General features: G+C 43.4%; 1 protein-coding gene across 1 annotated transcript; it reads right to left on the reverse strand.

Annotated features, from left to right (window-relative positions):
* Window positions 1-623: 623 nt before the first annotated feature.
* LOC143781696 (protein nucleotidyltransferase YdiU-like) lies at window positions 624-26,616 on the reverse strand. The gene is made up of 20 exons (XM_077268426.1): window positions 26,592-26,616; window positions 23,360-23,637; window positions 23,035-23,153; window positions 21,525-21,653; window positions 21,316-21,380; window positions 19,804-19,860; window positions 17,855-17,953; window positions 16,833-16,900; window positions 15,550-15,637; window positions 14,913-14,982; window positions 14,007-14,079; window positions 7,140-7,223; window positions 4,975-5,104; window positions 4,107-4,151; window positions 3,950-4,031; window positions 3,766-3,858; window positions 3,331-3,410; window positions 2,361-2,404; window positions 2,046-2,125; window positions 624-1,090 (listed from the first exon to the last, which is right to left on the reverse strand). Exons 2-20 carry the CDS (start codon window positions 23,574-23,576, stop codon window positions 968-970), a joined length of 1,746 nt encoding a protein of 581 aa, XP_077124541.1. The 5' UTR covers window positions 23,577-23,637; window positions 26,592-26,616; the 3' UTR covers window positions 624-967.
* Between the last annotated feature and the right edge of the window lie 29 nt (window positions 26,617-26,645).

The following is a 26,645-nucleotide window of genomic DNA, read 5'->3' on the forward strand; positions in this document are numbered from 1 at the left end:
GTTTGCTCAGTGCCGCTGCTACATTGTGGCGCTATAGAAGTGAATGGGGCCACATTGTGACATCTGCATGAGCGCCGCCAGTAATTTGCAAAAAATCAGACTTTATTGAATTATATAGGTCTTGTTTGCCATGGTTGCAGTAGTGTAGGTTTTGCAATGCGACCCCATTCACTTCTATAGCGCCAAGATGGAACAGCGGCACTGAGAAAACTTCAAATTCACGGTGTCGATCTAGCATTAGGGCTCATTCTGACATCCTTTTTTTTTTTTCACGTACGAGAAACAAAGGCTGATTATTTTGAAGAACGCAGCACTCGTTGGTGAAAATCTGATATCTGAATGCTCCCTTAAGCTGCAAAAACATACTGATTGCTGGTCTGGAGCCAGGGGCAAATGAGATTCATCTGCTGCAAGCTGCCTGCACAGGCAAATCTGCGGGAAGGCATTTATCAAACATTTTATGCCATTTTTTTCTGGTCCGGAATAGTTGGTAATTTTGGAGCGTGCCTTAGATGCAATAAAATTTGCGACTTTTTACTAATTCCACCAAGAAAAGCGCTGGTCAAGGAAGAAGAGCCACTGTTGCTCACATTGACCATAATCATAAATTATAGCACATATTTATACTCATATCTGTTATTGGATTTTACTCATTTTTTTCAGTGAATTGTTTCTGATCCGAGTGTGGTCCGTTGTGATGGAGCCAGGGATTCTACACTGGGCGCCATTGTATCCTCAAGTCCTAAGTAAAAATATTCCATAGGAAATATGGAAATATATATAATAAATACATTTTCTTTTCTTTTAATACCTGCATGGACAGAGAGCGTCACTGCCGCCTCTGCATAGGCCGTGCACGGGACACAAGCATGACACAACAAGGGGATTATTATTTATACCAATGGGACATTTATCATATAGACAAGATTTTTTATGGCTGATTCTTACATCCACAGGTCGGCCCATATCAGGATGAGCAGCTGACTTTCAAATCTTTGGCCCATTCTGGAGTTTTTTGGGAGTATCCAGCCATTTCAGCCATTTTCTGTATTTCGAAAGGTCGTTTTAACACTTTCTGCAGACGGTGAACCTATGTCAGAGTCAGAGTCAGAGTCAATAGTTTGGTCAAAGTTTATGCAAAGCAGATTTGTCCACATGAATTAAACCCATTCAGACAGTTGTAAGCTTTAGATTTCTTTCTGGTGGGAATTTCCATAATTTTATCAATTTCATCATATAAGACCCTTCTAAGCTGTGGTTATTGCATTCTATTTTCGCTTAGTATACAGAATGTAGCCTATACACTGGGGTTTATGTGCTCAGTATGCCCACACATTATTCAAGGAAACACATTCCCAAAACGTATAGCTGAAATATTAATTTTCATGTGAATTCTTATTTCTAGCAAATAGAGACACCAGTTCCAAAAATATGGCACCCTAGCCTGTGTATCTGTGCTCCAACAGGACAGAAAGGAAAGGGAAGAAAAGGACGAATGACAGGATTAACAGGAAGAAAGAAAAAATAAAGGAAGGAAGGAATAGAAAATAGAGAAAACGAGGAAAGAAAAAAGCAAGAAAAAAGGAAGAAATAAAGGGGAAAAGAAAAAATAAAACAAGAAGGAATAAAGAAGGTAAAAATAAAAAGTGAGCAACAACAAACAAAATAATGAAAGGAGCAAAAGGAAGAAAGAATGAAAACACAAAGGAAGGAATAATAAAAGAAAAAACGAGGGAAGAAGAAAACAAGAAAAAGGTAGGAAAAAGGGAAGAAAGAAATGAAGGAAGGGACCAAAAGGGGAAAAAAAGAAAGACAAAAAGAAGGAAGAAAGAAATGGGGCAAAGAAAAAAAAAGGAAGAAAGAAGGTAAGAAGAAAAAAGGAAGCAAGAAAAAAAAAGAAGGAAGAAAAAAGGATGAAGCAAAAAGGAAGGAGACAACAAATAAATAAAAATAAAATAAAGTAAGGGACAAAAAAGGGAAAACTGAAGAGATAAAGGAAAGGAAAAACTAAAGGAAGAAACAAAGAAATAAAATCTGAAACGAACCTCTGAGAAGTCATTGTTTTGTGCCTTGCGGACTGCAGACTCTGCCATCCAGTTCCGTAATATGTATCTCGGGTTTGTAGCTGGAAACAAATGATGCTTATTGTCAGTGACAGCCCAGGGAAGTGCCACTGTATGGCCCATTAGTGAGACCCCGACGTCCGCTAGAACAGGGCGATCCCCACGGTCACATCATGGCCATGTGCCGTTCATGTGACTGTGATACTACATGCCAGCAGCAAGAAACCGGTACAAAGGCAATGACAAGACATGGTCACATAGAAACCACTGTTCCACCAGGTCACTCACAGATCTTACCTTTCATCCGTTGTCTTCTCTTAGAGTCCGAGTCATCGAGATAACTAAGTAATTTAGAAAAAACAACAGTAAACAATAGGAAGAATTCATTATATGCTGCAGACTGAGGGATCATTGCCGAGAGACATTTTAAAGGGGTTCTCCGAAATTGGAAAAAATTGGGTAAAATAAAAGAATTGCTATAAAATAACAAAAGAACCAATACTAAACAGAAAAATAAAATCATAGTGGCCCCACTTATTTATGGTCTTTGTGTGCCTTCCCATACATGGTTTAGGGTGTGGCCTATTTGGTGGGCGGAGTCTATTCTGTAGCACTGGGCAGACATGATTCCCCCGGAGTCTGTGCACTTACAGTAGCAGCTTCCGTGTCGTCATCTTTCATGCTCCTGTATATTTTCTAAGATTGTACCATGAACATAAAAATATACACATCTTCCGAGAACCCTTGTGTTATCTTACCGGATCTGTACAAGACCCCAGCTCCGTATAATAGATGGCATCTATTGCTGATCCCTGTGGTTACTGGAGGCAAAGCATCTGGAAATGCTCGAGCCCCGGCCCCGTCACAAGCCATTAACGTAATAACAATGCAGATGTTGGGATTTTGTGCACATGTTTCGGCGGGTCTGAGTGGCTCACTGACTGGCTGCAGGGATCTCATCACTGCAGCTAAATAATGGAGACCAGTACAATGATGGAGACACTGCGATGGACGCTAGGAGGATAAGTGCAGTCTGATTTGTTTCACGGACACATAGACTTGCATTGCTGATTTTGATCCGACGTACAGATCAAATATGGACATTCGATCCAAGGAGAAAAAAAAAAAATCGGACATGTGCACAACCTCATAGAATATCAAATGCATATGTGCTATCCGTGAAAACCACGGACAGCACTTGTACGACAAAAACGGACGTCTGAATGAGGCCTAAAAGTGTAAATATTCAGATTTTTATACTTTTTACCTTTTTAATCTCTGTGAGTATGCAGTGACCCATGCTGCGAATTCCACATGTTGGCTGATGTCATGAAGTGCCCAGTATTCCTGTAACAAGAAGCAAAAACATAAAAACAAAAAGTTGGCGAGACGCAAATAAAAAAAAAACAAAAAACTTTGTGATCAGATTATTGTCATAAGACCCTTCTAATACAACTTAGTTACATATTAATATTATCAATATCAATATTAGGTCGGTGGGCAACCAATTCCCGAGAACCTCACTGATCGGGAGAATGACAGGGGTGCAGTTGTAGGTACTGCTTGGTACTGCTTTGCTTGGTACTGTGTCTATGTAATCCATGAAGGTGCCCTTTTAATGTACTGACCCGCAGCTGACTCCAATAATAAGGATAGTTCATCGGTATCTACGTCCCAAAAAACCCTTTAACTATACCGATACCTCCGGGATAGTGGTATTCCATAGCTGGTAGTCTGTTATCTCACTCAGTTGGCGAAATGACATTGTAAAATCAGCCTTTGTGTCTTCCATCATCTATAGGATAAAAATACATAAATATATTTAATCTAATACGTGATCCAATCTGAACAGCCAATTTACCCATTATGTGCCGAGTATCACATACGGTAAGAAAAGTCACAATCAAGGTCAAGTCTTCGTCCTTTGCACCCACAAATCCCAGTTTGGCCCTAAAAAGCTCTGTGAATCTGTAATCAAGGAGAAGAACATGAAATGGGTTTGTATGGGAACATAAAGAGTTAATATTCCGAATTATGACATACCTCTGGTAATACAGGTCCGAGAACCCTGCAAGTATTGTGGAGGCTCTGAAATGAAAGTGTAACGGTCAGTAAGTTGGCAGTGATGCAAGTGTTTACTGTTTTGTCACCTTTTTACTGCACCAATAAAGGTAAAATACATCATAAATAAATCATATCGTTTTGGGCATGCAGCTCTGATGCAGACTAATGGGTCTCCATGGTTACAGACTACAAACAAACCCTTAGGGCTGATTATCACATTGTTAGGATACCTGATTAGCAGGTGGTCTGCCCATTATGACCCTCGTATATATGTACAGTAAGTAGTGGTCAGGGTGGGCAGCAGACAAAATGAGAGGAGATCAAAAAGGCATCCAGATATATCGGAATCATTAACAGACCATCAGGAACTAACTAAGCCCAGGACCGTGGGTCCATATGAAGGTTTGGGCAGCCGGTTTTCATTTAGAGTGCCGAGTCTCCTAACCCAGCATGGCGTACAACAGCCTGGATGGAGCGCGCCGCACACCACTGCTGGTGATCTGCTGCACCATGACAATGACCATTATAATACAAGCGCACCAATGGATCATAAGTCCATACGCACACCCTGGGATGGCACCTATAGACGTTAATCGGCATTTAGCGTCACATGCTTGTTCTGCCTCCAGCAGGCTGCCATGTCGCTCTTTAAAAAACGGGTCAGTTTTCATTTGTAAAAAATAAACACCTAATTCCATCGGTCATCGGTAGGATCAACATGATCAAAGGAGGGTGACAGGACGTTCACACCCGTCAGCAGCAGTCTCCGATGCCACAAGACCAGTATGGATGCATCCTGGGGGGGAGACTGGATTGGGGGGTCCTGACACCGGGGGGGATTGCTCACATGTGTTTTTGCCTTGTGTCCATCATGGGGCCTAAAGCTACAAGCAGCTTGTTCAGATTAAACATTCCAGCGTTGGCCTGGTTCCCGATCCCGTACCTCCCTTCATCGTCAGATGTGTTTGGAACGTAATCTATTTAAAGAAAACAGAGCGCAAATTACCAAGGAACTAAAAAAAAAGAAGTTAATTAAAATAAATAATAATTGCAACCATTTCAACAATGGACCTTATTTCTGGCTCGGTAACTGCATGAGAAACTTAGAAGGAACCGAAGTCTCCCGGTTTCCAGCGCTGCAAGCTATAGGGTATTTATTTTCGCAGGAGAGGCTACAGCTTTCCAGATGCTCTCCGCCGTCCTCCTCCTCGCAGACACGAACGGTAACGCAAATGATTGTTAGTGGTACATGATAAACGTTCCCTGTTATGCTAACCAGAGTAATCTGTGTAAGTCGTGGCAGGCACATAATGCTCATCTATCATCTGGAACATTTATTTTCTTTGTAAAATATGCTAAATCCTTCTGTGCTGGGGGGCAAGGTACCCAGCGCGCGTTTCTGATCTGCACAGAAGAGACTGCTGCAAACAAGATGAAGGGTCAACCGTTGTGTATTATGAAGTGTACAAATAAATTAAGTTACACTATGGTATGCCATTTCTTTGTAATTGTCGGGGGTCCGACATATGACACCCCCAAAATGATCTTGAGAAGGACAGGACAGTAGCGCTAAAACAGTGTTGAGTCGCTTTATTCTCAGGATTGGCAAGGGTAACCATACTACTCTGATCAGCAAGTTTTGTTGGTTCCATCTTAGGTCCAGCACTGTGCAATTAAGCCTGGGGCTACAAGGTGGCTTTGACACCTGTCGAGCGGTCCAGAATTTGCATGGTGCCGTTGCTGGACCGCAGCACAATACAGGTCAATGGGGGCACATTGCTAGACCGAGGGTATTGCATCTGCGGCAAGCAAGGTGCAAGAAGTTCAACCGCATCAGATTTTTTTGAACCTTGCTCTCAGGGCCAGGGAACATTCAGACATCATACAAATCGGTCCAAGATCAGACCGCCGGTCTCCTGACCCGAGCATAACAGCTTCATATATGGCCATGAAGCTGTCACACTCGGGTCAGGAGACCCACGGTCCGTCCAGACATTGCGGTCCAATCTCGGACCGATTTGTTTGGACGCCTGAATGAACCTGTAGGAAGAGACTCCATATTGCGCTGCATTGTAGCAGAAACACCTGGAGAACTTTGGTTGATGTCATGGCCAAAGTTGCTGTGTAGCCTCAGCATTAGACATCTGTAAATTCCGTGACCAGCTCGATAGGGCAGATTCACTAGTCTCAGTTCACCTCAACTTTGGCGTAGAATAACCTAGATTTTGGTGCATCTAATTTAAGACCCATTTATAACGGGTCTTAAACACTATTCACTGCTCACTCGAAAAGTGGGCCTGACTTTGTTGAAAAGGAAAGGCTTAAAATGCCCCTCCATGAAACACAAAAGGCCCAAAATGTAGGTGTGAAAAGGGTGAGCCATCCAAAAGGTGATATAAAGTTAGACAAAGGCATCAAAGGAGGCACATATTAAGTCTGTCTAGTCTAAAGCCCCCGTCTCACTAAGCGAGATCGCTAGCGAGATCGCTGCTGAGTCACAAGTTTTGTGATGCAACAGCGACCTCAGTGCGATCTCGCTATGTGTGACACGTACCAGCGATCAGGCCCCTGCTGTGAGATCGCTGGTCATGTCGGAATGGCCTGGACCTTTTTTTGATCGTTGATGTCCCGCTGGGTAGCACACATCGCTGTGTTTGACACCTTACCAATGACCTCGTTGACGACTCAGACACTGAATCGTCATAATAGCTCCCATGTGACATCGTTGTACAGGTCGCTACAGGTCGCTGGTGAGATGTCAAACAGTGAGATCGCAGCAGCGATCGTTGGGAAGATCTCACTGTTTGACATCTCACCAGCGACTACATAGCGACGCAGCAACTATCCCTGACAGGTCGTATCGTTGTCGGGATCGCTTTAGCGTCGCTAAGTGAGACGGGGCCTTAAGCATTGCACAGGATTAGTAAATCTGCCCTTGCTCCTAGGCATACACAACACATCCTTCCACAACGAAGAACAGAGGATCAGTATATGTGGGCAGTGGAGACTCACCAGGATTATAACTTTCCATGAAACCAAAAGGGCCATAATCAATAGTGATCGACAGGAGGCTGAAGTTATCAGTATTGCACACACCTGCAATAAGAAAATGGGAAACTTCAGGTACTGAAATTATAAATGTCCAGTGTCTTAAAATTGGGTAGGTATTAGAGTCGATCCGCAGGACCCAGTCCATCAGCCACATCAGTAATCTGTGACAACGGTAGTGGGAGAACCGCCTCTTACCTGACAGCGGAAGTGGAAGAACCGCCTCTTACCCGACGGCAGGACCGGGAGAACCGCCTCTTACCCGATGGCAGGAGCGGAAGAACCGCCTCTTACCTGACGGCAAGAGTGGGAGAACCGCCTCTTACCTGACAGCAGAAGTGGAAGAACCGCCTATTACCCGACGGCAGGAATGGGAGAACCGCCTCTTACCCGATGGCAGGCGCGGGAGAACCGCCTCTTACCTGACAGCAGAAGTGGAAGAACCGCCTATTACCCGACGGCAGGAACGGGAGAACCGCCTCTTACCTGACAGCAGGAGCGGGAGAACCGCCTCTTGCCTGACGGCAGGAGCGGGAGAACCGCCTCTTACCTGACAGCAGAAGTGGAAGAACCGCCTATTACCCGACGGCAGGAACGGGAGAACCGCCTCTTACCTGACGGCAGGAGCGGGAGAACCGCCTCTCACCCGATGGCAGGAGCAGGAGAACCGCCTCTTACCTGACAGCAGGAGCGGGAGAACTGCCTCTTGCCTGACAGCAGGAGCGGGAGAACCACCTCTTACCCGACGGCAGGAGATCTGCCTCTTACCCAACGGCAGGAGAGAGAGAACCGCCTCTTACTCGATGGCAGGAGCGGGAGATCCGCCTCTTACCCGATGGCAGGAGCGGGAGAACCGCCTCTTACCCGACGGCAGGAGCGGGAGAACCGCCTCTTACCTGACGGCAGGAGCAGGAGAACAGCCTCTTACCTGACAGCAGAAGTGGAAGAACCGCCTATTACCCGACGGCAGGAACGGGAGAACCGCCTCTTACCTGACGGCAGGAGCGGGAGAACCGCCTCTTACTCGATGGCAGGAGGGGGAGAACCGCTTCTTACCTGACAGCATCCGCGGCTCTTCTTTTTATAAGAGGCCACAGATTACTGGCAATGGACTGGGTCCTGTGAATCAACCAACTTTACTAGGTAATTATCATAGATGATACAAAGGCTTGTGACTCACTAAGAGGTCACGTTCACATGTTCAGTATTTGTTCAGCATGTTACACCAGTATTTGTAAGCCAAAACCAGGAGGGGTTAAAAAAGGCAGAAGTGGTGATGTGTTTGTATTATACTTTTTCTCCACTTGTTCCACTCCCGACTTTGGCTTAGAAATACTGTTGCAAAATACTGACCAAATACTGAGCGTGTGAAGGTGGCCAGACCCCAATACACATTATATTAAAGTTGGCCAAACCCACTAATATTGGCGGGATCCACCAACAGTCTAATATGAATGTGGATGTCCGTCCGACAGATGATACCAGGGGAAGGAAAGATCTGGAACATCGAATTTTCGACAGCCCATCCTTTTATTGTCCACAAGATAAGCCGCTGCCAGGGTCCTTTGGCAGTGACTCTTTCATACAGAACACAGGAAAGTCTGGCGGAGAGTTCTTGTGTATGAGGTAGATTTGCAATCAGAATTTTGCGCCTGCAATGATCACCATTTACTGGCGGATGCGCAATGGAACACAATCCTGGTTTCCGCAAAACTACTGTGCACGTTGGTGGCCTATAGACACGTGGGAATGCACAAGCAACAGGCGAGAATATAAAGATGTCAGTCATAAGGATGGAGGTGTGATACAGGCTGAGAAAAAGAAAAAGACCTTGAAAATGTGGACAACTTAATGTACATTTGTGCCAAAACGTGTCTTGGGAGTTAATGCAACACCAGGGTCTTGGGTGTAAATTTTGTTGGTTTGTACGTTCTTCTCCCTATTTAATACTTCCTATGATTGCGGCCCCTGTGTATTTAAGTCTTTGTAAATCGCTGCAGAATATATCGGCGCTATAGAAGCAAAAAGAAGGAAATAAATAATTTGTAATGATTACACGCTCTGCTGTGTCTATAGAAATGTGTGACAAGCACTAAGCTACATGAAAGCAGAGATAAGGATTTGGAAGGAAGGTCACAGTGTCTCACATCCATACTGAGCGCAGGACAAGATAACACCGATCAGACGCGCTGTGATGGAGAGAGCTTCAGAGCAGCAATCACAGGCAGGCTACATCAGCTGGACAAATGATGAGACATGGAAGCCCCGGCAGTCCGTCTCTGAGATCGCTCAGCCTGAATCCTCTACAGCACGTGGTTCCCGTATGAGGAGTGTACGCATTAGTAAATTTATGATATGTGTTGGCCATGAAGAATATAACACCCTCTGTATAAAGCATTGTGGCTTTTTTCTATCATCTTCAGTGTAAAACGTAAAAACTTACACCATGCCAGAAAATATTATGGAGTAAAATTCTTTTAAAAAGGAATGTATCAGCCACATTCACATTATCAAAAACCATTATTTACCTCCTGATCATAGAGATGAGGCCAAGTATCTGTGCAGTGCACCATTTATTGCCTGAGCTGTGCAGCAGCCGCGCTCACCCAGCAGCATACTCTTACTGCCTCCGTTTGGCGTTTTCTACATCTGTAGGTTTTGTTTCTTCTATTTTGTGCACATGGTTATGACAGCAGACATCTTTCCTGAACTCATGGTCTCCTCTGATAATAGCATTCACAAGTACCTTAGCAAACTCAACTTAACCCCTTCCCGCCTGAGCCAATCTTTGCATTTTTTCCCTTGCTTCAAAATCCATAATTTAGTTTTTTTTACTTTTCCGTGAACGCAGATTTACAAGTGTTTTTTTTCTTATTGAGAGGCAACTTTTAATTTTGAATTACATCACTCACTTTATCATACAATGTACTGAAAAATGGGAGTGAAATGGTGAAGTTGCCATTGTTTTTTGAGTTTCATATTTATATCATTCAATGTGCATTAAAACAGACCTGACAACATGATTCTTCAGGTTAGTATCATTACAGAGACACCAAATTTGTATAGCACTACATCTCTACCCAAACCTCGTCCGGCAACTTCTGTGTTCCAGGCACCGCGTTATTCATCTTGCGATAGGCGCTGGTGATAGAGGTGATGTTGGGGCCAAAATCGCTGAACAGTGCAGGGTCGGTACAAACAGGTACACTGGTGAGCCAAGGAGTTGCCATTTATTACTTGGTTTACACCTGGTGCCTCTCCTGATCTTTATCCTGACCTGGCCTCAGTCTTGCTCCTCTGGCCAGCAGCCAGTCGGTGGACCCAACCCTGTGGACCCCGCAGTAAGTCAAGATCCCAATATAGAAGTTGAATAGTAACGGCCACAACGTCTCACAATCTTTTCTGGGCCTCATCAAAACATAGCTGATGCCCGCTGATACAGCCTCCCTGGCTGCTCTGTGTTATGGTGGCCTTCAATTTACCCACACAACTTGCCGTGGCAATAGACATGGTGGTGGAGTGGGTCTTCTCCTTTATAACAACTGCACCTTCAACCCCATCCCACCTCTACCCTCCCTCATCCTCCCTACTGTTGAAGTGCATTCGGTCCGCATCTACTCTCCCTCTAACCTACACAAGTGGCCATCATATACTGACCCTTGGGCCCGGACGCTGCCTTTAGTTCTTCCATCTGGCTTCTACACTTTCTCTCTGCTGACATTCCCACTGGTGATGAGCGAGTATAATAAGTATGCTCTGGTGTCCTCCGAGTATTTTGGTGTGCTCGGAGATTTAGTTTTTGTCGACACAGCTGCATGAATTGCAGCTCCTGGACAGCCTGAATACATGTGGGGGTTGCCTGTTTGTTAGGGAATCCTCACATGTATTCATGCTGTCTAGTAGCTGCAAATCATGAAGCTGTGTCGACAAAAACTAAATCTCCGAGCACGCCATAATACTCGGAGGACACCAGAGCATACTCAGGAAAACCCGAGCAACGAGTACACTCGCTCATCACTAATTACCACCATCATCATGAGCGTCTTCAACATCCTCACTGACACCTGCCAGTTGGTAACCTTCATACACCTGTCGCTCGCTTCATCCTTTGGTCTTACTCAGTGGTCCACTACAGTCACCCACACAGACAGACATACATTAGACCTTATCTTCACCTGCATCTGCTCCCTATCTAACTTCATAACCTCATCTCTCCCTCTGACCACCATCTACTCACATTCTCACCCCAGTCCTCCTCACCTGCCTTCATGTACAGCAACTAAAACGTCACGTCATAAGCATCGCACATTTAGACATCCACACATTTTCTGACTCTATTCTACCGCTGTTCTCCATATCTTCACTCCACGACCCAGACAGTGCCTCTGTCTTCTACAATGCCACACTTGCGTTAGCCATTAACTTGTTCCCCCTCTCATGCATAGCAGAGTGCGATGAATCAATAGACAACCCTGGCACAACAACCTCACTAAAAAGCTATGCTAAGCATCCACGGTTGAGGAGCGGCGCTGGAAGAAAACACACTCGCCAGAAGACTTCACCGCACTCAAAAAAGCAACTTTCAAATTCAAGTCAGCTCTCACCTCTGCTAAACAGACCTACTTCACAACCCTCATATCCTCTTTATCCCACAACTTCAAACAGTTATTCAACACTTTTAACGCTCTCCTCTGCCCATCACTGACCCCTCTGCCCATCACTGCACCCTCCAACGTCACTCATCTCTGCAGGAGACTTTGGCGCACATTTCAAACATATGATTAACCAAACAAGACAAGTCTTTACTGCATATTTACTACAACCCCTATGTATAACTTACCACTGCACCTCCCCCATAACCTTCCTCCCCACCATCACTGAAGGAGCGCTCACTTATCTCCTCTCCAAATCGTACCTTACCGCTTGTGCACTAGACTCAATCCCATCCCACCTCCCCAGCCTCACCAACACACTTATCCTGGCCCTAACCCATCTCTTTAACCTATTGTTAACTTCTGGTACCTTTCCTTCAAGGTAGGTAATTCTGTATACTCCTCCTTCTAAACCTGTCCTCTGCTTTTGACACAGTTGACCACTCCCTCCGACTAGAAAGCCTCTCTTCCTTTGGCGTCAAAGACCTCGCCCTCTCCTGGATCTCCTCATACACCTCTCCAACTGCACATTTAGTGCTCACACACCAACATTACCTACTCATCCCACCCTCTCTTTGTTGGTGACAGTCAAGACTCTGTCATGGGACCCCTACTCTTCTCTCCTACTCCCTTTTTTGAGTTGTCCCTGGCCAAAGTCCCATGGCTTCCATTACCACCCATACGCTGATGACACTCAGGTCTACCTCTCTGACCCAGACGTCACCTCTATGCTGTCTAGAATCCCAGAGTGTCTATCAGTCATATCCTCCTTTTTCTCCTTTTGCTTCCTAATTTTCAATACGGACAAAACGGAACTCATCATCTTTCCTCCATCTCACCTAACACCCCACTACCCGATCTATCACGATTAATGACATCACCCTTTCCATAGTACCAGAAATCGGGTGCTTCAGAGTTACTCTCCACTCTGCCTCGTCCTTCAAACCACACATCCAAGCCCTTGCCACCTTGTGCCACCTCCAAATATTTAGAGAATCCGTCCTTTCCTCAACCCCAAATCTACTAATGAAGGCCTACATGGCCGAAAAGCGTTGTGTTTTTTAATAAGTTTTTCTTTTATAAAGTTTTTTTATTTGCTGCACATAGCCAATAAAATATCATCTGATTCAACATCAGAGATACATAGTTCTTTGGATATATAACCCTCTCATTCTAAGTTGGGTTAAGGATCCTCTGAAGGAAGCGCCTTAAAACATTCTTATTCACAAAATGTTAGTACATGCCCTTATCATTTCCTACCTAGACTGCTGTAACATCCTACTCTGTGGCCTCTCTGTTAACACACTCGCACCTCTCCAGTACCTCCTTAACTTTGCTACCTGACTAATCAACCTCTCTCCACGCTACTCCTCTGCTTCTCCCCTCTGCATATCCCTTCAATGGCTTCCAATTCTCCAATGTATCAAGTCCAAACTACTCAAGCTGACCTACAAAGCCGTCCATAATCTGTGTCCTTTGTATACCTCCGAACTAATTTCCCGATATCTTCCACCACGCAACCTCAAGACCTCCTTTTCTCCTCCACACTCCTATTTTCCTCACTCAATCGCCTCCAAGACTTCTCTCGAGTATCCCCCATCCTCTGGAATTCTGTGAATCAACAGATCTGATTATCCCTCACACTTCGAACTTTAAGATAGAACTTGAAAACCCATCTCTTCAAGAAAGCTTTCAGACTGCAATGACACCGCTATCACCTCACCAGTTCCAGCGCTGCCACGACCCCCTACTCTACTGGCTCCTTCCACCTTTTCCTGTAGTCTGTGGGCCCACAAGGGCGGAACCTCTCCTTTCTGTACCAGTCTGTCATTGTTAGTTTGTTCACTGTAAACTATATTTATATTTTGTATGTAACCCCTTCTCATGTACAGCACCATGGAATCAATAGTGCTCTCTCTATATATAAATAATAATAAAATGAATAATAAAAGGCCGGGTTCCTCTGTCATCTGTTTGACGCCCAATACTACGAGAACTCCTTGTTAAATACTATATCACCCCTTGAAAAATAAAAATACCCTATACTCACCTCCTGTACCAGCGCCATTAAACCAATGTTGGCGTCTTGTCCCCCAAGACTTGCGTGACATTGTAAAGCAAGCTGAGCCCTACAGGCAATCAGTAGCTGGACTATACTGTAGTTTTCGTGTAGACTTACCATGTGCAAAACCTATGGCCATCCACCGTGCAATCATATCTGCCGTCTGAGACACTACTATATTGAAGAAAGCCTGCAAAGATAAGTTCTGTTACAACCTGGGTATCCATAAATACTGTAGGCACCCCAGACAATAATTACAGACCTGTGAAGGATACTTTTCTACCGATAGCTATTTGGTACACTAAACATCTCCAAAGGCCACAATTCACCTGAAGGAGGGCAATTTTTGCACACACAACCGCTTGGTCAGTAGTGGACTAAGACAGCAGAGGACCACTGTCCCGGTACAGTATATTGGGCTCTTTGCTGGCCAATAGCTCTTTATAATGCACAATTCCACCTGCTTTGGCGGCGAAGGGATCATTGCGATCACCAGTGTACAGCTATTTGGTCTTGTTTAGACTCTTAGTCAACTGTTGTATTCTACGAATACTGGGCAATAACTGTTTACCTGCAAAATCATGCGGTCATTAACAATCGTTTTGGAAAACACGGATTCGCGGATAAAACCCACTAGAGCAGTTTTCACCTGCACTGCAGTCACAGCTCTGCTGTCTGCAAGCAGCTTCACTTGGCCTTACCCTTATATATACACAGAATAGTTCACCAATGTGGACACATTTTTATTTTCTTAACCCTTCTAGATTTGACAAATTGGTTCGTCAACTTTCACATGATTCCTAATCAATAGATAGACCATCATATTTAAAATTGTTAGAGGTGCCAAGATCCTAACCCGGACCAAGGAGCTGTTAGAAGGGGCGAGAGCAATACCCCCATCATGGCTTCCTACTGTACACTGTCACATACATAGCAATCGTGCATCATTCTATTCGCGGCATCGTCAGAGAGCTGATTATTGCTTTACATAATAATAATTATTATACGTGGGTCTGGTCTCACCAGAGTCCTATCAGGATCTGTCTGGATAATGGCTGGAAAGTGTTCGGTAATGATAAAATCCACTAATTCCCTAGAAAAACAAAATGCATAACAGGCAGCGGTATAAATGTACATAGAATAACATTCAGCTAATGCAAGTATTTCCCATCTAGCATAATCGCATTAGCAATAAATGTGTAACAAGAGGCTCAAATATACATGTATTCAATGAATGTTTAAAGGGGTTTGAAAAGAAGAAAGAAAAAAGAGGGATGGAAAGAGAGGAAGAGAGAGAAAAACAGAGAGAGAAAGAGAGAGAGAAAGAAAAAAGAAAGAGAAAGAGAGAAAAAGAAAGAAAAGCAGAGAGAAAACAGAGAAAAAAGAAAGAAAGAAAGAAAGAAAGAAAGAAAGAAAGAAAGAAAGAAAGAAAGAAAGAAAGAAAGAAAGAAAGAAAGAAAAAGAAAGAAAAACATAGAGAGAAAGAAAAGGAGAAAGAAAAAGAGAAAGGGAGAAAAAGAGAGAAAGAGAAAAAAGATAGATGGAAAGAAATATGGAAAGAAAGCATAATTACTCACTACTGCTATGGGATTTACTGCCTACAGATCTGTGTGAAATTAAAGAAATATTTAGTAAAAAGTCTTTTCAGTATTCTTCTTACCTTAACAAGTGAAATTCTCCAGAATTAGTCAAAATTTCAAGAGAACCAATACGAAACCAAGATTTGGCAACTCGCAATACCACTGCCCCTACACAGGAAGAGGATATGGAATATTCACTATGCAACCACTATTCTTCTTTGAATTAATGTAACTTTTTATATCCTGGGCCTTTGCAGTTTTTATATCTTTGTTCAGAAGAAGCAGTTCATCCCGTGCAGTTAAAGAGGGATATAGTACAAAAAGTAATGTACCGTGATTGTAGTATAGAGGGGCGCTAATAAAGGGGTGTAGTGCACAGCCAATCAGCACAGGCATTGTAATACATGTTCCTAGATTAGAGTATAAAGAAGGAGAAAAGTATCCAAGTTATCAGAGTAAACAGATGACAAGGCTGTGGATAGGGAGGAAAGCATCCAAGTTATCAGAGTAAGCAGATGACAAGGCTGTGGATAGGGAGGAAAGCATCCAAGTTATCAGAGTAAGCAGATGACAAGGCTGTGGATAGGGAGGAAAGCATCCAAGTTATCAGAGTAAGCAGATGACAAGGGTGTGGATAGGGAGGAAAACATCCAAGTTATCAGAGTAAGCAGATGACAAGGCTGTGGATAGGGAGTAAAGCAACCAAGTTATCAGAGTAAGCAGATGACAAGGGTGTGGATAGGGAGGAAAGCATCCAAGTTAACAGAGTAAGCAGATGACAAGGCTGTGGATAGGGAGGAAAGCATCCAGTTAACAGAGTAAGCAGAAGACAAGGCTGTGGATAGGGAGGAAAGCATCCAAGTTATCAGAGTAAGCAGATGACAAGGCTGTGAATAGGGAGGAAAGCATGCACAAGGCAGTGTGAAAAGGGAGGTGGGAGAAGTCATCTAGGTTGTGCACAAATGTAACGATTTATGAGAATTTACAACAGGTTATAGGGGAAAAAAAGGAATCACACACTCCCAAGCATCACATCGTCAGTTCTCACAAAAGATAAGAACTCTTCAATGGCTTTGGAAGGAGAAATACGTCTATAACTGAAGCTGTGCTTATACCTGAGAGCTAGGAACATTGTTCTGGACACAGAACTGATATTCAGCATCTAGTACTTGTAGAGAATAGAGCTAGGCCTACGCGATAAAAAAAAAACAGAGCAGATTGCAAACTGCATTTCATGGGATCTTAAAAAATAAAAAGGAAAGGAGATTTAAGACTTAAAATTTGGTGAAACTTTTACTCCAGTCTTCAAGATGATATGAGCAGCACATAGACTCATCTTCGACCACCTTATTACAGCACATACCCCGCTCTTTCTTAACATTTCCATTGTAGAACTGATCTCTCCAGACCGCATCATCGCTTACAACCAGACTGATAAACAGAAGAAAAAAACGATCTGATCAATTCCAGATCAATAAGCTGCTGTATCACTTTATATCATAGCCATCTATGGAATTGTTTTATTTTACGATGGAAGGGCATTGTGGAGAGCAGGGAAGCAGGGAGGGGGGACTGTCGTTGGCACAGGCTGGCATTCTGACTTCTCAGTAAAAAAAAAGCAGTGTTCAAATACCCATTTTTCAACGTTTTCACTGTGGTTTTTTGCCTCTTTTTTGTGCAGATTACACATTTTGACTACAGTACAGGTTTAATAAAGTTAGCTTTGTTCACCAAAAGCACTGCAAAATCTTTAATTGCATTGCATTTAAAAAAAAAGTTTTCCAATTCATTCAGGAAAAAAACAAAACAATTGTGTGCATGAGATTTCTACGATTTTGCTGGCAGTGTGAAATGCTGCTTTTAATTTTCATAAAAAACGCTGAAAGAAAACACATTAAAGGTGCAACTTGTGAACATGACCTTGTTGTAAATTACTAAGAAGTAACTTATTAGAAGTTATCCTCATCACCACTATAACATGGGTATTGCATATAAAAGTCAGTGTTGGGTGTCTGTGCACACGGCCGCTTTTTCAGGTGGACTATCCCCCATACCTGCCTGAAAAAGCTCTCAAAAAAGATTCAAAATGATGAGGATATGCGCAGCAATGTCAAATCCATTTGCTGTGTATATGTTCCATATTTTGTCACTTTTTTCTTTTAACTTCTTTTAAGAGGCCTCTACTCCCCCAACACAATCTGACCGGGGACAGTGAGGAGACCCTCATTGGGCCGACTTTAGTCTGACGTGCATGGAGGCCTTTAATATTGCTGGTTCCCACGATATAGCTGCTGCTAGGTCTTCATGTTGAATGTAAGAAATGTCATAAATGAAAAATCATTGATTCATCCATAAGGCACACAGAATGTAAATGTCAGCGTCTACCTGGCGGCTCTGCTGGTGGGAATGCCCAGGTGATGCATAGCCTCGCTGCACAGGAACTCTCGTACGGAGGAGCGGAGCACGGCTCTCCCATCTCCCCTTCTGGAACGACATAAAATAAGGAATATTTAGGCACGACAGACTTATTGAAGAATTTCAGAGAAGATCCTCCATCCAAAATGTACAGTACCGTGCAGTGCAAGCCCCAATAAGTGGATGGGATGTTCAAAAAAAGAATAATTTTCTGCTCCATTTTTAAGGACATGAATTTTATGAGACAACTTTTGCATCAGATTTGGGAGAAAATCTGTGTCGGAAAAAAAAAATCTGCCATGTCTGAACTCCCCTCTGGGTATACGTACAAGTGGCAGAATTGTTGCACAGATTTCTCTGGTCATCCAATTCATCTGAATGGGTCTTGAGAAAAAACTCGAGCAAACACTGCAGAAATGACTCCATGGCGATGTATAGAGATATACAGATTTTATAAATGCAGAAATACGTCTAAAATCAGACCAAGATCCGGGTATTGGCTTTTCTTAGATATCTGATTGGATGCTAAAGTGGGAATTCCAAATATCTGATAGATGTGGACCTGACCCTATGTCCAGAAAGTAAGCCCCCAACCCTTGTCCTGCTGCTGGTCCCTGCATCCAAGCGGTGACTGAATGGAGAGGGGGCACGGACACTTCTGCGCTTCTCGCCATTGACATCTATGGAAGTCACAGAAGCAGCTATCCTGCAGACATGCAGTAAATTTCTAAGATAGGAAAAGTGAATCATCAGGAAATTACCTATTTTATTTATCAGGTTTTGTATTAGAGGTTTTTTTTTACAAAATGTTGGCAATATTTTTTTTTTCATATTACGATCTGTATTTAAAAAAAAAAAAAAAAAAATCTTGCGATTTTCACACTGGACACTTAGGGTTATGTTACATTGATCATTTTTGCTCTTTACAAAAAACTTTTCAGAAGCCTCATTATCATCAGTGGCAGAATTGCAATGACAGGTAACACCACTATGTACAGCTCATAACACAGGATCCACCAATCACAGTAACCGATCTGTCTTCCTCCCTTCCCAATGACCTGAGCACACGCACATTAGATGCTTCGATACAGAAGATAGGGTTGGAGTGGGTCTATTGCTGCTAATGTACATGTCAGTTTCCTGAAAGAACATAACATTAGAGTCTTAAAAAAGTCCATTGGTCAGTGTGAACATTGCAAGATTTCGCTCTCTTTTTGGTAGCTCAGATTGTGATATGTTCAAAAAAAATTAAAAAAAAAATCAAAGCATTTAAAAGAAACACATTTAACGCGAAAAACTTGATTTCAACAGTATGCCATTTTAGAATGACACATTTCCTATAAAAAAAAATCAAAACTGGATGACAACCAGTATGGCCATTACTACAATTCACCTAGCTCTGCCAGAGTACTATGCCAGTACTATACTAGACAGATGCAGACACGATAAGGAGCCTAAGGCCACGTTCACACGCTCAGTATTTGGTCAGTATTTTACATCAGTATTTGTAAGCCAAAACCAGGAGTGACACAATCGGAGGAAAAGTATAATAGAAACATATGCACCACTTCTGTATTTATCACCCACTCCTGGTTTAGGCTTACAAATACTGATGTAAAATACTGACCAAATACTGAACGTGTGAACATGGCCTAAGAAAGCTGGGTTGCTACCATCCTGCGAGTGATGTCCATAATGGCTGTCCTCCATATAATTCAAAATCAGTTGGAAACGATTTCATATGACTTGATAAAAGTGGACAATCCAATAACCTAGAATTACTGGTGTGTTTTTTTGTTTTGTGGGTCCATTGGGTTCCGTTTTTCTAGAACAGAGCGGCAGCTATGCTCATAACCAATGAGTAATGCAAACCTAAGGGAACGTAACAATAGAAGAAACACAGAATAGAAGAGCATTACCTAGAATACGGGGTATTTCCTGATCCTTTTAACTGAAGTTCCCATCTTTCTCCATACCTGCCAAAAAAAAGCTTAAATAGTTGGATAGATACATAGATAGATAATATATAGATAGATAGCAGATAGAAAAAACAAAAGGTGCAACCTGGGTGCCAAAGCCTCCCAGGCATGTATCAAACCTTGTAATAGATCCAAAAAGATAAGGATCCACGTGCAGTTTAGTGGCCCATAGATAACAGATAGATAGATAACAGATACAGCTCAGGCAAAAATTAAGAGATTGCCACATCAAAACCCTGTCATGGGCAGCCCAATCTCCAGACCTGAACCCCAGGTCTGGAGAGGCCCAGCACCTGCAGTGTGCAGGCGCTGGGCCTCTCTGACCTTTCCCAGCGCCTGCGCACACCAGTGCTTTACTCTGCCCTCAACAGGGCAGAGAAGTGCGCCTGCACAGGAGCGCCAATGCCGGGGAGCAATGAAGATGTAGGAAGGCTGCATCACAAGAATATGGGAGGCGCCGGACCGGACCTGCGACACCCATAGGACCGGACCGCACAGAAACACCCCCCAGGTGAGTATAATAAAACTTATTTTTCTTCTCTTTCATGTTGGACTGGGGACTTATCTACAGCATTTTTGAATGCTGAAGATAAGCCCTGAAAGGTGGTGGCCGCAGCTTATAGCGGCAAAATCTGCTGACAGGTTCCCTTTAATACGGATGTATTCTCGGAACTACACGACATAGCATGACATTGTCACGGAGCCTCATGTAAGGGTGCAAATAAAACCGCAACGTGAACGGGGCATTGGATAAAGGCCGAACTTCGACACTTCATTCAATTTAAGGAAATCATTACAGAACCGTAATGATCTGTTTGGCTTTGGGATTAGCACAATGGGCTAGCCCAGTCACTCTGGGACTCCTCAATTACCCCTAGCTGGAGCATTTGTTTCACTCGCGATGGCTAGTCTCCGGTACACGGTATGCCACGGCTGGCGCTTGCATGCAGAAGGTTTGTTTTTTTAGTATGCGTATATATAATATTCATTCTGTAAACTAGGGGGCAGGACAGTGAGGGATCTGTGACCTGTCAGCAGTCTGCAATATGAATACCTGATCAGAGCACCACATGAAGACCCCCACAGGCCGCCCCGGAGCACGGGCATATCATAACACAAAACTGAAAATAAAGATTACACAACAACCACAAGACAGATTTTATCACCAGGAATCATTGTAATCAGTATAACGGCGCCAACCTGACACTGTCTGTAGGTTACTGTGCACAATCCTGCTGACAGGTTCCCTTTAATTTTACAGGATTGGAAAAACATAACTGCTTTCTCTCAAAAACAATACTGCAGGTTGTGTGTGGTCCTAATCCCTTTATTGGAGCAGAACCGCAATACCAGACACGACCTGGCACAGTTGTGGCGCTGTATAATTTACACTAATGCGCCTTCATAAATTAAAGAGACTGTGATTTTATCAGACATGTAATTGTACGCTACCTGTTGATGTAAGTGGCAATTAAATGTGCTCTGCCATCTCCCAGCTGGCCGGCCCAGACACCAAACTAAAAGTGAACAGAGCAAAAAAAAACATTGAAAAAATAAAATGAAAAGCAATCTGCAATAATTTACCATGTCTGCATTAATAATTTTAATAAGGACATCATACATCTAGGTCTATAAATTCCCATATGGCGATGTATAGTCACCTGGTGGCCCCCGTATCTGTGCGCCAGAGGGACAAATCCGGAAATTGATTTACGTCCACTAACAAACTCTAGGAAATCATTTGTGTTGGTAACAGACGTGTCCAGATCCAGCAGATTCTCCAGCACATCCTGAAAAATAACAATCCACTCTGAGTTTGGAAGCTCGCCCAGGAGATCGGCCACCGGTGATGGACTGCAGAGGTGGCCGGAAACCTAGGCGATGAGCAATAAACTACAGAATTCAAAAATCCCTCAGTTCTTGAGAACGGAGATGAAAAATACATTTTTACAAGAACTTTGCAATTTTACCCATGTTGCGATAACTCGTTTGATGAAGGAGATCCTCATTTATTGGCAGAGAAAAAAAGTGTATAATGGCTGCAAAGACCACCTCTTGTGCTGGAGGTCTGGCTCTGTCCTGCATTACACAGACAAGCCAATCACGTGTGTAATGCTTCACCGTTCCTCTGAAAGGCGCTGCAGGGAAACTGAACACTTACTGCCAGGCTTCCCAACATATCATGCAAGATATACCAGCATGGGTCCGGTCAAGGAATCCTTCATGAAAAAACGGGTGGTCTGAAGTGCAAAAAAGTCTGGCGATCTGTGGTTCCGGCTGTTTTTGCAGGAATACATAATAGTAGTTGTACAATTCTCCTGCACTGACCACAAAAATGTAGCTACATGGTGACTGTTCTAATAAATTGGGCAACCGTCTATAATCCTGAAGACTTCCACATTCACATACCTTAGTGGGTATTAGTGATGAGCGAAAGTGATCGAATCAGGTGTTATCTGAGCATGCTCAGGTGCTCATCGATGTCTTCGGTGTGCTCAAAAAATATACTCGAGTTCCGGCGGCTGCCTGTCTTGCGGCTGTTCGACAGCCACAATACATGCCGGGATTGTCTAACAAACAGGAAATCCCCACGTGTTGTGGCTATCGAACAGCTGCGGGGACTCGAACATATTATTCAAGGACCCCGAAGACACTTGGTTAGCACCCGAGCATGCTCAGATAACACCTTAATCGAGCACGTTTGTTCATCACTAGTAGATATCCTAGATGCCACTTTTTTAGCCCCAGGGGCAGTTTAATAATGGGGGTGGAATGCTCTTTAAAGAGGGTTCGTCCATTTGTGAACATTGTTCTATGGTTGACATCATGTTGGTAAGGACAGGGTCAGGCAAGAGAGGAACGTCACGCTCGGACTGGCCGGCAGCTTCCCATACTTGAGCATGACAGCTGCATAAAAATACATGAAGCCGTCACGCTTGGGTGGGGAGAGCCGCCGGCCAGTCCGTCCTCTGCGTTCCGGTAAGGCCGAGTGACAGCACCCTTACTTTGTACTACCCTGCAGACAATCACATTTCAGCTGTAGGACTGGGACCGCAGCTCTGGACTATAACGCAGCCTGTAATTTACAAAGTGATTTCAATGTTGTGTAAACTAGAAAAATGACGCTCAGAGGGAACAAGTGCGATTTCTACTTACAGGATGGTCGCTTACCTCCGAGACTGCCACAAGGCGCACATCTGACATGAATGGAGTTGGGTAGACACCAGAGAAGACGCAGTCTTTTACTTTTCTTACATAATTTCCTCTGATTGAGTCAATCGGTAATTTAGCTGCAAAGAGGAAATGCAAATTCCTAATTATGGGAATCTAGAGGGCTATGTGCAAACGACGTCTTTTACAGACAGATTCTGATGCAGAAACTACAGGAAAAAAATGATCCGAAAACACTCAATACAAATTAATGGGAAATCAATAATGAATTTGTATCTATGTGTGAACACAGGCTAAAGAACACAGAGCAAAGAAACGGACGCACCTAGATCATCATCCAGCGATGCGCTCCATAAACCCAGAGAGGATACTCGCACCTTTATTCCGCAGGATTCACTGCTGTTCAGCGCGGTAATGATGAATGGCGTCTTGCTGTTCTTTGGGCTGATGTTCTGATCCCCGGACAGACAGTAGACTCCATATAGTGTCCATATACAAGCTAGAGCAATAAAGCTGCCCTGCACCATGACGCCCGCTCTCATCTAGTCATTACTTGGTCCTTTACCAATAAGACAGGAGGATATCAGCTGCTTCATTCTTCCTCTGCTGGGAAATAAGAGCGGATGTTACTGCGATACATTTAGGATAAACAGCAAATATTTCAACAAGACTGGCCACCATTTGTCTGAGACTCTGTAGCGCATCTGTTTTAGATTTGGCTGTAAAAAGAGGATTTTCAGACAGACCATAAAAGCAAGATCAGTTAGGGTCTGACCTGTGTCACCCCCACATGCCAAATACCCATTCTCTACTGACGACTTTGTGCAGTCCATTTCCATAGAGATGATTGGGAGTATCGGAAATAAATGTGTTGCTTCCATTCACCTGTTATTGGTCCATCTAAGGGTGGACGGCGCATGCTCAACCTGCTCCCCAACAAAAACTGCAATCTAGGGTACACCGAGGTTGGACCTCATCTAACTTGCTATTTAAGACCTGCCTATTGATGGATCATGAAGTTTAAAAAATGGGTTCTTATCGGAATACTTTTTTTTTTAACATAAAAGGCTTATCCCGGACAATTTTTTTTTTATTATGGGCCTAAAAACTACCAGGAAGGCTGTGGGTAACAGAGGTAACTATCTGCCTGTTCTACCCGGCTCACAGGGGTCACAGAGCGGAGCCAGAAATGTAGCTGCTCCACATCAACAAAGCAGCTCTTCTTCTTCCACACTGCTCTGGCGACGTCATGCTGATTGACAGCTTTCTCCCTGCACTTAGGCAGTAGGAAGCCGGCTGTCAATCAGCATGACGCCACCAGGCAAGCAGCACTGACAGAGCAGAGAAGAAGCCGCTACTCAATTGACATGATGTCAGCGGAGGCCGCAGAATCACCGGCAGGAGCCGTCTGTGCCTTCTCTATGCCGGCAGAGATCTGCGCTGATCACAACAGGACGGTTTATACCCAGTACCTGCCTGTTTGTTCATAGGTCTGTAGTAAAAAAAATAAATAGTCCTAGATAACCCCTTTAAAAGTGATTGCACATTTATCATGTATAGTCACCCTACATGGTGTCCATGGTTTGGCTCTTCCTCTCCTTCTAAATTCACAATGGCTGCTGCCAGGGGGAGCACGAAGTCTGAACCATGTCTTCCCTGCATTGGGGCAGTTCAGACTTACCACTATGTAGTACTATTACCACTGTGTTCCCTTTATGACTGCAGCAGCCATTTTGGATGAAGGATCGGAACGTCAGTCTGAGCAAAGGAGGCAGCAAGAGGCAAACAGAAGGCACCAAGCGGTCCGACACATCACGACTCCTCAAACAAGCGGCACCACCTAATCTGTATGGTACTAATCACACAGACAGAGGGACGTACGTTCACACCCTGGAATGCTCAGACAGATTTTGCTGCGATCTCCGGGCACAAAGCGGCTGCCATTGCTTTTCCAAACTATGCTTGGACCTGCAGCAAAGCACCCTGCAAATCCGCAGCAGAAATCAGAGTGCAGCAGCGCTCAGCGCCCTTATGATGAGATTGTGGGGTGCCGATGGTTTGCCACGACTTCCAGTGGCCTGCTGAAAGCCCCCCATCGCCATCATCTAGCACCCTCATAAAGCCCAGCCATAGGATGGTCTTCATAAGAGACCATGACTATCATTACATACTGCAATACTGGAGAATTACAGTACACAGTACAAGCGATCGCAGGTTTAATTCCTCCATAGGGACTGAAAAATACAGTATGGAGGAAAAAAAAAGTAAATATATTACAAAAATAAAACCGTAAACATTCTAATGACATGTAAAGCACCATGGAATAAATGGCGCTACAATAATAATAATCAGCTCTTCCCAATTTAAAGGGGACAAACCACTAAGAGCATCTAGTTTTTGCTCTTAGTTGCGCCCCCCCCCCCATATTATGGAAATATTGGGGCCTTTTTATTCAGTACCGATTTTTATGATTTTTACAAGGGGGCGTGGCTCACAGGATTCTATGGGGCGTGTCTTTAGGCCTCTCTGTATAAGCCACGCCCCCTGTGTAAAAAGAAATATATAAAGAAGATAGCACTAAATAAAAAGGGCCACATATCTGGAACCACATGGGGGATTTAAAAAAAAAGAAAAAAAGCGGTAAACTCAGAGGAGCTACCGAAATAAAATAAGCGCAAAGACTGGTCCCTCACAATCTGGTGACGGGTTCTCTCTAAATGTGAAGAAATATAAAAAATATAGGATCAAACATATTGAGTATCGCTAATTCTATAAAAGTCAGATGTATCAAAATATAAAATTACTTAATATCGTAAAGAATAAAAAAATGAAAATTTAAGGTTTTTTGCTCACTGCATCTCCTTTCCGAAGAAAAAAAAAGTATTAAAAAAAAAAAAGATCAAAATGTCGTAGAAACTTGAAAATGGTTTTAATAAAAAAGTTACAAGTCTCGGAAAAAGGCGACACATTTTTTCTTCGTTGTTAAAATATATATATATAAGTTTGTGATCACCGTTATTGTACGGACCTGGAGAATTGGGAATTGCCTTTTTTTTCCACGTGGAATTTTTTTCCCCATTTTTATGGTAAAATGAATGGTGTCATAAAAAATAACAACTTGTCCAAGCAAAAAAAACAAGTCCTGATACATCTATATTGACAAAAAAAATCTAAAAAGTTATGGCTCTTGGAAGAAAAAAACGAAAATACAAAAAAAGAAAATTGGCCTCGCCTGTAAAGGGATAATTACGTGTGCAGTTACCGCCCCCTAGTGGCGGCTGCAGGCAGGAAAACTTTGCCTTTTCTATACATAGCACATTTTCTTCCAATGCTGCACAGGAGAGCAGGTCACATGACGTGCTCGCTCCATATATGGAAGTAAATTGGGGTCATAAAATCTTCCGGCGGCGCCCGAGTCCACTTATGATGACGTATTATCCTGCTAACCCCGTCACATTAGAGTTGCCAGTACTTCCTTACTAATTACGTCATCTTATATTAGTTATTTACGACATAAACACAACGTACGTGTTTTCTAAAGCAGAATGCAGTCTTACCCTCAGTAAAAATGGCCGACAAAGCATTTCCGACTTCCGGTTTGTCACATCCGG

This window comes from Ranitomeya variabilis, chromosome 6 (genome assembly GCF_051348905.1).
Source record: "Ranitomeya variabilis isolate aRanVar5 chromosome 6, aRanVar5.hap1, whole genome shotgun sequence".
Taxonomy (NCBI): domain Eukaryota; kingdom Metazoa; phylum Chordata; class Amphibia; order Anura; family Dendrobatidae; genus Ranitomeya; species Ranitomeya variabilis.